This window comes from Cinclus cinclus, chromosome 22 (genome assembly GCF_963662255.1).
Source record: "Cinclus cinclus chromosome 22, bCinCin1.1, whole genome shotgun sequence".
NCBI classification, from domain to species: Eukaryota; Metazoa; Chordata; class Aves; order Passeriformes; family Cinclidae; genus Cinclus; species Cinclus cinclus.
The window spans coordinates 3,463,910-3,476,297 of NC_085067.1; the positions used below are offsets into that span (position 1 = coordinate 3,463,910).

A 12,388-nucleotide genomic window follows, 5' to 3' on the forward strand; every position below is an offset into this window, starting at 1 on the left:
GCTCATCTCTGATGCCCTTATGTCAGTGCCCTGTGCTTTATAATGAAGAAGTACTGATGGCCTCTGCTGCTGAGCTGAGCTCCCCTTCTCCTGCAAACACCCAGGTCACTGCATTCTGCACACAAACCTGGCAGCTTCTGAACGCACTGAGGGAACCCCAAAATTTGGAAATCTTCCAGGGGTGTGAGAAAGCCGTAAGTAGCTGGTGTCATCCCTGATCAAAGCAGCATCACAAAACACATCCTGTCCTGCTGCTGGAGGCACAAAATGGTGAATAAATGCAAATCTGGATAAGTGAAGGGGCCCCGCAGGGATGACACCAGGGAATTGTGGCTTTGCAAACCCTCTGCCACCTCTGCATGAGGCAGAAGGGTCATGAACCAGTCATGAACCGCCCTGGCAGCTCCAAGGGAGATCTGCAGCAGCTCCACTGCCCACAACACCTGGCCCCTAAAATGCTGCCAGCTCCTTCACCTGCCTGGGGACAGGTGGATCCTGACCCTGAACGAGGCATTTGCAAATCTTTTGTCACTCAGGGAGATACCACAACTATGCCACTGCCACAAAGTCAGGGCCACACAGCCAGGCCACGAGGCTCCTGCACAGGGGACTTTATTCAAAATGTAGATTGCTAATAAATTTAGAAGCAGACACGGCCAGGCTCCCATGGAAACTGCACGAAAAGGCAGCTGTGGTTTGGATGAGTTGAGTCTTGGCAGTCTTGGCTAATCCCTTAAGTGCCATCCAATTACTGCAAATGTGTTTGGCATCTGCTGCAGTGATTGCAAAGAATTAAATGGTCGATGGCACTCGCCGGAAATTACAAGGCACAGAACCCTGTAATGCATTTAGGAGAAAAAACATCTATAAAGGAAAATAGCATTACCCACTGCAAGAGCTGACCTCCTTGAGAGCCATAAGGGACAACAAAAGGCATCCAAGTAATGAAAGAAGTTTAATTTAGAGAAGAAACTAGAAAAATAAAGGAGAGAAGGGTTGTTTGTTATTTTTCCATCAGGCAATATTGGTTAGGCCAACAGAGACAGGAACTGTTTTGTCTTCTGAAGGGCTGAATGAGGAATCTCTGTTTAATCTGTTGCTGTCTATAAACACACATTTGATCTGTGAGGCTTATGATGAACCAAACATGACAGAAATAAATAAAACAACCACAAAAATAGGAGACAGAGAAAGGAACACTATCAAGAGTCCATTCTTGACTTTCTTTGGACTCCACAAAGCGAGACCATTCCACTGGAAGAACACAAGTTCAGGCCAGAAATCTTCTTTTGCCAAACCCTCCAAATTGCAATTACTGATAACCTGCAGTTGATAAATCATCAGTGTCAGCCTCTCAGATTAAAGAATTAAAGATTTCCCTGTGCTCAGTAGGGAAAGGGGAGTATTCAGGATGAAATCCCTGGAAGAACAGGAGGCCTCTGCTTTAACTGCATCAGTACAAGAGTTCCATACAGAACCCTAAATATTTTTTGCTCTGCAATGGCAAATATCCTCCCTCTCTTCTGTCCCACAGTCAAAACCTGATTTCACTAAACTCAGAGTCAGAACAAAAGGTCCAGAATTTAACTCTGGGACTTGATTGCTTCTCTAGGCTCAGCAAAACCATCTGGATGTCTCACATGTGACTGCCCCAAGGGAAGGTCCTGTGTGATCCTCACTGCTCAGTGTTAAGGTTCTCCTGTTCCAGGCCCAGGTGGAACTCCCTGCTTAAGATCATTTCCCTTTGATTTTCCAGGGATCAGCAGAACAGCTCTGCTTTTTAAGAACAATGGAATAAAAAAAAAAAAAAAAAAGAAAAAAAGAAAAAAAAGAAAAAACTAAAGGAACAAAAAACATCATCTGCTTTCCAGCAACGCCTCGCTCAGACTGCAAGAACCACCCGGTGCTGTGCTGCCACCAGGCTGCATCCCGTGTCCATAACCTGAATTACAGCTGCGACACCAAAACCTGGAGGCCTTTGAGAGTTATTCCACGAGCAGCAACTCCTGGAGGAAGCAGGAGAGCTGCAGCATCTCTGCTATGCCCTGAGTGCCTCTCGGGAGACACGGGCATGAATAAAACATCCCGCTTGCTCTGAGGGGTGAGGAAATAGCATCACACGTGGAGAAGCTTCACTGCAGCTCAGGGCACACCCTGACCCCGGGAACAGCAGCTGGAGTCTGTATGAGATGGGATATATGTGAAATACTTCGTATTTTTGCACATGTATAGAATACATGAATACACAGAACCATAGAATGCTGGGGTTGGAAGGGACCTTAAAGATTGATAATCGAAAAGAAATTTTCTCCCAAATTTGCCCTAAACCAGGACAATAATCTATTCCAAACATCTCTGACAAGTACAGGGACACATCCCCCTACCCAAGGCTTTATCCAACCTGGCTTTGAACACTGCCAAAGTTGGGTCATCCACATCCTCCCTGGGTACCTGTGCCGGTGTTCCCCCAGCCTCCCGGCGAAGTGACACGTTCTGTACACTCGTGTGACACACACATACGCGCGTATTCCACGCGGACATTTAAAACACAGGTGTAAAACCGATTAATTCTGCCATCCCAGTGAGTGCGGATGGAGCAGTGCTGGCACTGCCCATCCCGGGGCTACTGAAACGCCACGGGGCCACTGCCACAAATCCACACCGGATTTGTCTTTACAAACAAGCCGTGGATCTGCCGGTAGAGATAAGATTAGCACTGAGAAATAAAAGAAACAATGGGAAGGATTCCACTGATGAAAGGAAAAAGATATTTGCTTTTACAAACTGTAGGTTTGGTGATAAACGAAATTGGCTATTGAAAGATGAAAGAAGCAACGGGGAAAGACCACGAATTCTATAAGAGTTAAGAATTAAAAGGGAGGGTTGTACATTAGAGGGGAATCTCAGGTATCAGGTGTTGCTGGAAGTCTGTGCCTCTCAAGTACCTCAGCCCGTGGGGAGAGAGAGAGGGAAATGCGGCCGGGAAAATAGGACAAAAAGGAGGCTGCATACCGCAAAAATTGGAGAGATCCCAGGGAAATGCCCCATGGCCTCTCCCTTTATTCGAATAAAGCAAAAAGGACTCCTCTGTCTCCTTTTTGCACATAAACCTCTGGTGGTTTTGTTTGGGTTTTTTTTCTGACACGGGTGTGCAGGCAGTGCTGGGACACTGTGGGAGAGTGCGGGACAGTGCGGGACAGTGCGGGACAGTGCGGGAGAGTGAGGGACAGTGCGGGACAGTGCGGGACTGTACGGGACAGTGCGGGACAGTGCGGGAGAGTGAGGGACAGTGCGGGACAGTGCGGGACGGTACGGGAGAGCGAGGGACACTGCGGAACACTGCGGGACAGGGCGGGACATTGCGGGACAGTGCGGGACAGTACGGGACAGGGCGGGACACTGCGGGACAGTACGGGACAGTGCGGGACAGTGCGGGACAGTGCGGGAGAGTGAGGGACAGTGCGGGACAGTGCGGGACGGTACGGGAGAGCGAGGGACACTGCGGGACAGAGCGGGACTGTACGGGACAGTGCGGGACAGGGCGGGACTGTGCGGGACTGTACGGGACAGTGCGGGACTGTACGGGACAGTGCGGGACAGTGCGGGACTGTACGGGAGAGCGAGGGACAGTGCGGCACCGAGAGCGGGCGGGGACGAGCCCAGTGGGCGTGTCCTGCCCGCTAAGCCCCGCCCCTCGCGGTGTGGGCGGGCACTGCCGCTCTCGCGCGGTCTCGCGATACCCGTTCGAACGGACGGCGGGCGGGTTCCCTCGCAGGGCCCGGCCCGGCCCCGCCATGCCGCTGCAGCCGCGGCTGCTCCGCACCTACTCACGGCGCGCTGGGTACCTGCGCCCGCTGCCGCCGCCCGACCGGTGGATCTCACCGCCGCAGAACCGCAAGCGCCTCTTCAGCTCGACCTCCAGCGCCCCCTCCTCTTCCATCGCCAGCTGCAGCCTCTCGGACGACCCCGACTTCTCGCCGCCCGGCAAGCGCCGCCCGCAGGCCTTGGGTAAGCGCCCCTCCTGTGCCAGGCGGCTGCGGGCCCGCAGGAAGGAGAACCGGGAACCAGAGAACTTGGGGCAGGAGCAGGAGGTTCGGGGCCGAGGGAAGGAGAACCGGGAACCGGCGGGGAAGAAGAATAAGTGGAAGCAGGGGAAGAAGCCGCGCGGCCGCACAGAGGAGCCCCGGGGGTCACCGCCGTCGCTGTCCTCGCCCTCACCGTGCCCGTCCCCGCCGCGCGGTTCGCGGCTCCGCCGGCAGGGCCCGCTGTGCGCGGCTCGGCGGCCGCTGCTGTGCAGCACCCCGCAATGGGCCCCGCCGCCCCGCCGCGGGCCGCTGCTGCTGCTCAGCTCCACCGCCGACAGCGGGGACAACCCCTCGCCCCACCGCCGCCGCCGCCGGCGGCACGGCCCGCCCGTGCGCCTCAGCGCGCTCCTGCTCAGCACCACCATCGAGGGCGGCTCGAGGCTGAGCGACTCCCCCCCGCCGCACAGCTCGCCCGAGGGGCGCTCCGGGCAGCACCAGCTGGGCGCCGGTGAGGACGTGCCTGAGTGGTTCCGACCAAAAGGTTTGGCTCGGAGCTGTGAGCCCGAGCCGGGGCTGCGGGGGTCCCGCCGTGTTCTGAGGTCGACGGTGCGGGGATCCTGCCGGGTAAAAGCTCTCCCGTCCCCGCAGGAAGCCCCGAGCCCTCCTCGGGAAGCGCTGCCGCCTGCTGAGGGTGAGCCACAGCCCCCTGCGCCCTGTGACAGTGGCACTTGTGAGGAGCCCGCTGGGGTGGTTCCGTCTCCTCTCACGAGAGATTCGGCCAAAAGAAGCTCGAGATGTCACAGAGACCTAGGCAAAGAGTACCAGCTTGTGCCAGTGGTGGTCGTGGAGCCTCTGGAAGTGGCAATGAAAATAAAGAGCATGAAACTCAACAAGCTGGCTGATGTTCAACCTGCCTGCCTGCAGCCAGGATCTCCTGTGGGCCGCCAAGGAATCTTGGAGAATGGACACAAAAGGACCAAGGGTGTCCCTGGGGAGGGCAGCACCTGCAGGAAAGCTTGTATCAGTGGCTTCAGTGCCAGCCGCTGGGGCAGGCACACCAGGCTCCGTCCAAGAAGGCACAAGAACAAGAGACAGCAGCAGCCAAGTAACTCCATTTTCAGACTCCAGACGAGACAAAAACGAACTCGGAAGGGAGCTCTGGAGATGTCTGTACGTGTCAGAGACAATGACTATTCACTCAATAGCTCTTATTCCTGGGCTAGAGTTCGGGCGTCTCTGTCTTTCCATAAAAAGAAGAAAGTGACCACAGATGAGAGTTTCTGCAGAAGCATGCTCTGTACCCCTTCAGGGAAATCCCAGCTTTCAGGGTACCAAGCCAGCCTGTCTGCTGGTAAAGCTCAGGGCTGCTCCTGGTTTGCTTCCTCCATGGTCCTGCTGACTTCCAAGGATTCCTCCTCTGCCCTGGAGCTGCTCCTTACAGACGCAGAGAAAGTGTTTGGAGAATGCAACCAGGAGGGGCCTATTGCTTTTGAGGAATGCATTCCCTTAAATAAGATGAAAGATTGCAAGAAAATTGGAGAAGGGGTGTTTGGAGAGGTGTTCCAGATTGACAGTGAGAGAGGACCTGTGGCCTTAAAAATAATCCCCATTGAGGGGACTGAAAAAGTAAATGGTGAGGCTCAGAAGAGCTTTGGGGAGATTCTGCCTGAGGTAATAATTTCAAAAGAACTCAGTTTTCTGTCTGAGGGCTCTGTGAACAGAACTGTGGGGTTCATCAGCCTGTACTCTGTGCACTGTGTCCAAGGGGCCTATCCCAGGTATCTCCTCAAAGCCTGGGACAAATTCCACAAAGAAACAGGTTCAGAAAACGACCGGCCAGACATTTTTGGGGCCCAGCAGCTCTTCATGGTACTGGAGTTTGAATTTGGAGGCAGTGACTTGGAGCACATGAATGGCAGAATCTCCTCAGTGACATCAGCCAGGAGCATTTTGCACCAGGTCACGGCGTCCCTGGCTGTGGCAGAGCAAGAGCTGCACTTTGAGCACAGGGACCTGCACTGGGGGAACGTGCTGGTCAAAAGAACAGAGGTGAAAGAGCTTCAGTATGTGCTGAATGGAGAAACACACTCCATCCCCACAGCTGGGCTCCACGTCAACATCATTGACTACACCCTGTCCAGGCTGGAGAAGGATGGGCTGACCGTGTTCTGTGACCTCTCCACGGACCAGGAGCTCTTCCAAGGCACTGGGGACTACCAGTTTGACATCTACAGGCAGATGAAAGAGGAGAACTCCAACAACTGGACTGACTATCACCCACACAGCAATGTCCTCTGGCTGCACTACCTGGCTGATAAACTTTTGAAAGGCATGACCTACAAGAAGAAGGCATCAACTCCCGCCCTGAAGAAAATCAAGATGCAGCTCAACAAGTTCCACAAGGAAGTGCTGAGCTTTGGGTCTGCCCATGATGTTCTGCACCACAGCAGCCTCTTCCAGTGAGCAGGAGTCCAAGGACTGAGCCACTGGTGCTGCCTTTCTCCTCTGCTTTTTGTATGTGTTGGCACAATGAAGTTTCCCAGTGTGTTTAATACATTATCAAAAATGTCCTGAAAAATCCCTCTCAATGTCTTCTGCTCTAAGGTGTTTCATACCTCCTGGTTTTGAGGCGTGTTGGAGGGGAGACAATAGGGCTGACTTTGGAGAAATGAGAGGAGAAAAGACTTCTTCAGGCTCATTAATGCTCTGAATTTCACATACATTTTCTTGCCATTTTAGCCTTAGATTATTAAAAGTTCTTTTTTTTTACTGTATTGTCTTTCTAACAGATTCCTTTTTTTAAGGTAAAAACTCTTCAGTTCTGCATAGTGAGGACAATGGCTAAATATTGTTGTTTAAATATTATTTGTCTCACTGGAGACAAAGGGAAAAAACCCATCCATTGATTTAATTATGGCAAAATTTGTACCTGGAATGAAGGTACAAAATGTAAATATGTGAAGTTTCTGTAAAGGGTTTTAAACCCTCTAATCTACACTAATCTGGTTTTATTTTTTCCTCTCTTAAGGACCAAGGAAGAGGTACCTGATTGTGAAGATAATAAAACAAAGTACCTGTGTGTGGCCTTGTACACTGACAGGAACTCAAATCTGTAATCTGGTGGTAGCACTGAAGCAATTTCTTCCTTTATCTACAGGAGAAAATACCCAAGGTAATAAATGTTCTTTAGCCCTGACTGCAGATGAACCAGGTGCCCTAAACTGGAAGCTCTCCTTACATTAAATCCCAGTTCCCTGTTTTCAAGAAGTCCTTTGCTAACATTCTTGTTTATTAAAGAAACTGGGCTAAAGAGAAAAATAAATCAAACTAAAGTAAAAAGTGAATTAAATTATGATCCAATGACACAGATGCATTAAGAAATTGAGGCAGCATCATCAAATTCATTATAACTGGAATGCTGTCCATGCATCTCAAAAGATTCACCTTGGACCCTCTCTGGAAGTCTCCTTTCTACAGACCAGGAGACCCTGGGATTTATTGTTCTGCCTTCCAGACACTGCAGAAAGCGACCTGACAATCTGCAGTGCTTCAAATTATTAAGATGGAAATTGTGCTGGAATGTTCCCAGTCATCCTCTCAGCCTTCTTCCCTCCACCCCCCCCACCCCCCCCAAATTAAATAAAGTAATGCCCTGTAATTGAAAAGTCTTAAAACCCACTTGGTAAAGGCCTGCAATGAATGCTTATCTGACATCAAGGAGTGTTCCTCAGTCACAATGGTGCTAATTTCATTTACACTTAAAAAAAAAATATGGATGAAACCACGTTGTTTTTTCCTGCCTTGGTCCTTTATTTCTGTGATTTGAGAACTAATTTTGGCTGTACAGGAGGGATGGGGCATTGGCAGGAATTAATGCCAGGAGAGGTAACAGCCCCCAGAGGAACCTGCTGCAGTAATGGTGGGGATTCTGAAAGCTGAAACCTTGGAATGTTTCCCTGCAAACCAATTTGCTGATTTGTGAACAGGTAGTAATTTTCATTAATCAAAATTTAAACTTTCTAGCCCCTCAAAACTGGACATTAAATTAATATAGAAACCCTTACTTTAAACTGTGCTTGCAAGGAAGTGCAGCTGCCAGAGCTGAGCCCTCATTTCCTTTTTAAAAGATGCTCTCTGATTAAAAAAAAAAAAAATAAAAATCCTGTACTAATCAGCCCTCATAAATTTTAATGGGAGGATGGTGACAAAAAAGGAATTGGAATAGTAAATTTCCCCTAATCAAGTTAAATGCCCTGAACATGTTTTCATCTGAGTGAAAGCTTTACTTGGAACAGAGCTGGATTCTGTTATTTAAAGATCTGCTCTCCTTGCTAAGGAAAGAGGACCCAGAACCCAATTTTCCCCTTCAGAAAACACAAGTTTTTTAATACCCACCACACTGAAATGAGAGCCATAAAGCGTGCTCCATCTTTTACTGCAATAAGGAAATTTGAGCAAAGCTAAAATTGTCCTAAGGGAGGGAAAGATTTTTCACAGGGATCCAAAGGCTTTAGGAGTGTGAAAAAAACAAGCCTGGTTTTGGGTAATTGGTAAATCAGATGGATTCCAAGTAGGAATTCTGGTGTTTCCAGGTCAAAGTGAATTTTGTGGTGAAGCCAGCAACCCTCACTTGGCATATGCTTTCATCCAAGTGCCACATCTCTGAAAATTTTGCCTATTTTGATGGAGAAGACAGATAAAATATGGATTACCATGTGAATACTCTGTAACTCACCAGGGTGCTGTTAAAACATGTACTTATTGCTCATTCCCTTCTGGAAAAATGAGACATTAGGTTCAGGAATATGAAAGTGATCTCTTGCCTTGAGAAGCTGAATGAGAAGGAAGAGCAGCTCTGGCCTCAGTGTAGAGAGAATGAAGAGCAGCTGCTCAGAGGCAGGACAAAAAGGGAAAATAGTAATTTCTGCCCAATTCTGCAGTTCCAGACTGCAGCAGTTAATGGTGCTGCTGGTTGGCCACAGTGCCCAGCAGGAGAAGCTGCCAAGGGAGAAGGAATTCTTAGAGCTGAATAAAAACAGACTGGGAAATTCAACTCGGCCTGGGACTGCTCCCATAAAACAAATTAGGTACAAATAGCCCAATAAAAGCTTGAGAGTCTTGAATCAGATAAATTCAGTATTTAGGCTCTCCTCCTAACAAGTGAAGTGCTCCTTCCCTTCCCTGGAGCTCGTTGCAAGGTTTGTTTAGGTAGTAAATCACTTGGCTGTGCTGGATTTCCTCTCAGCAGTTTGCTGAGAGCTGTGGGGCTGTTCTACAACCTTACCTCCACTGGCACTTTCCTAAAATGCAGATTTTTGGGGTAGTTCAGGAGCAGTTGTCACACGGAGTCATCTCCATTCATGGTCACTTCAGTGTAGCCCGCACTGATTCCTTCCTAGGAGCAGACAGAAAAAGGGGTTTTGTTTAATGAGAGGCCTGGAGAATCCTGGTTCTTGGAATTTGGGGGAATTTCCCCCTCTAAATGCTTTCACACACACAGGACAATGCAATAGCCCAATTAATTATTCATTTTTTTTTCAGGTTGTGTAGGAAATTGCTTCCTTTTCAATCTCAAAGGCAGACCTTCCCTGCTTTATGTAGTATTTTGTTATTCAAGGTTGACTTTAAGCCTTGTTCCACTTGATCAGCTCAGCCAATCTGCAGGGTGGGTTTTCACAATGAAGTGATGCCTTCTGTTAAATGTAAACTGAGCAGCTCTTTGCTGCAGTGCTCTCCTGTTCATCTGTTCTTAATGAAGTGCCAGAATTGTGATTTTTAAGATAATTATTGTTTAAACCTCGGTTTGTGCTCTGGGATTTCCTGGGACAGCCCCAGAGATGAAGCACTGTATGAATGGGATGTTATTGAAAGGTGAATCACAGGCAAAGTCAAGAAAACACCTCTGAGGGTTTGAAGAAAACACTTTTTGCACAAAGATGATATTTATATGAACTCTAAATGCAAAATCTGGAGAGTAAACTCCTCTGATTCACTGGATCTGGTTGTCAAAGGCAAAGGAGCAGTGCAGATGGTCTTGTGGCTGCAGCCCTTGTGAGGGCACTGAAAACAAACACAGATCAGGTCACATTAAACAACCCTCATTTTCCAAAGGTAGCAGATTCAGAATATCTTTACATGCACACAAACAAAATTGCCAAGACCTCAATGGAGAATTAAAACTAAAAGACCCTCTAGTGATGAGTTCAGCTCCTAGGAAAAGGTTTATAAGCACTATCATTAAAAAAAAAAAACAAACTTCACTCAGGACAAGGTCTTGATAAAGAAACTCCAGTTCTTTACCCCTGGATTGCCACAGGCTAATAATATTTTTTTCTTCCCAGTGATGAGAAGTTTTTCTTGAATAAATATTCAAGCTGAGGGGCACAGCTTTGCAGAGATGAGATTTATTTCTTTTTCTACTCACCAATAAATACCTCCTGTCTGTGGCTGATGTTTCTTGTAGAAGTTCAATGATAATTACCAATTAGATGTTGTGTCCAGAGGTACTCAGCAATGCTGACCAACACCCCAGAATCTCATGAATTATTCTTAGGAAATAAATGTACAACAACATCAGAATCCCTGAGGGCACAGCAGCCACAGTCATTAGTGTTCATTACTGCTCAGGGCTGAATGTTGTCCCCACTCTGTGTCCTCTGCTTTATGAACACCTAATTAAATATTTAATTGTGGTAAAGACTCCTAATTGCTACTCAAGCAGCAACATGTCTCAGCTTGAGCAGAATTCCCAGTTTTTACCTTGCCAAGGCACTGATAATGCTCAGATTCTATCAAAACACAATTTTGCTGGCTGCTGTTTTGGGAAATTAGGATTCTCTCAGGGTTGATTCTCATGCTGGTGAGACAGGGGACAGCTGGTCTTGAGTTAGTCGGTGGAGAGCAGATAAGAAACAGAATCAAATATAAATTTAGAGCTGAAATATTACAGGAAAAACGTTTTAAGGAAGCCTGGCAGCAAGAACAAGAACTACTCAGTGTTTCCATGCTGTGTCACCTGGACCAGGCTGGCCTATTTACAGAAATTTCAGTTTCTGCTGGGAATGTTCAGAACACACAAAATCCCAAGAGCCTGAAGGAGCAGACAGCCAAAATACACCAATATGGACAGAGCTTCAGGATTAACCATGGCATTTATATTTCCATTAGATAAACACATTATCTAGCAGTTCCAGTTCTTTATCTAGGGTTTGTTTTCAAATCCAAAATGCAAGGAGAGAATCAAATCCATCTGCCCTGCCTCTGTCTTTGTGAACTCCACAGGTCACTCAGCTGACAGGGGTCTGATTGAAAATGAGGGACAGTATGTAAATAAATTAATTTTGGTATAAACAAGATAAATTATCAGTGCTGAACTGCAGACATCAAGGTCTTCTCAGACCTTCATCTGTGTTAATTCATGTTCACTATCTCTTACTTGTCCAAATCTTTAGACATACAAGGCAAAACCCTTTGTAACTTGGACTGAGGGGGTTATGTTTTAGATAATTTCTATCACTGGGAAAGATTTTATTTTTTTTATGTCTCCCTCTGATGCTGAATTAAAAATAGAATAATGACACATTGCATGGAACACAGATTCTATATTTGTCTTTGTAGCATTTCCCCAGCACACTAAAAAACAGCATTTATTACCTACCAGAGCACAATCATGTCCTCCAGAGATCCTGCAATGTCCTGGAGACCATCAGGGAAATCAAAGATTGTTCCAGGGAGATGCCACCTGCACATTGAAGTGGCTTTTCAAGGTGAATGAACCAGCCTAAAAAACATCAGAGAAGGATTTATAGTAAATGTAGCACTCTTGCATTAAAAACTATAAAATAAACTTTACTGTATGGTCTTTTCTTCAATCAGCAGCAACTGAGGGGGTTCCCAGCCAGTTCCAGAACAGAAGCCATCCCTGTCCTCGCCCTGTGACAGGAAAAAGCCACGAGAGGGTGCCTGTTGTGTGAATCCTGATGTGCCCAGGCTGCTGCTCTCTGCTCCCAACCACCCTGAGCAAATTCCAGCAGAGCACCAAAGGGTTTCCTGCTGGGCTGTCCGAAATGACACCATTCACTTTTATCCTGGATATTGTCACAGGTCCTGTAGGATCTCTTGTTTTTTGCATGGCCCCAGAAACAAAGAAACAAATTCCTGCACGCAGGTAAAAATCAGGATTTTACCACACTGGGATAAAAGCACACCTTAGGGACAGAATAACTACATTTCTTTATTTCTCTCCTATTTTCTAATGACTAAGCCAGGAGCTCTGGCTGCAGCCTGCAGTCCTCTACCATACAGGGAGAGCACATGCAGCAGGGAGCACGAAGCAGGAATGTTTTATTTGTCACTGCTTAGGC

General features: G+C 47.7%; 1 protein-coding gene across 1 annotated transcript; it reads left to right on the forward strand.

The window, feature by feature from the left end:
* The first annotated feature begins 3,794 nt into the window (after window positions 1-3,794).
* On the forward strand, window positions 3,795-6,563 carry HASPIN (histone H3 associated protein kinase). Its single transcript, XM_062507183.1, has one exon. It carries the CDS (start codon window positions 3,795-3,797, stop codon window positions 6,486-6,488), a length of 2,694 nt encoding a protein of 897 aa, XP_062363167.1. The 3' UTR covers window positions 6,489-6,563.
* The last annotated feature ends 5,825 nt before the right edge of the window (window positions 6,564-12,388 follow it).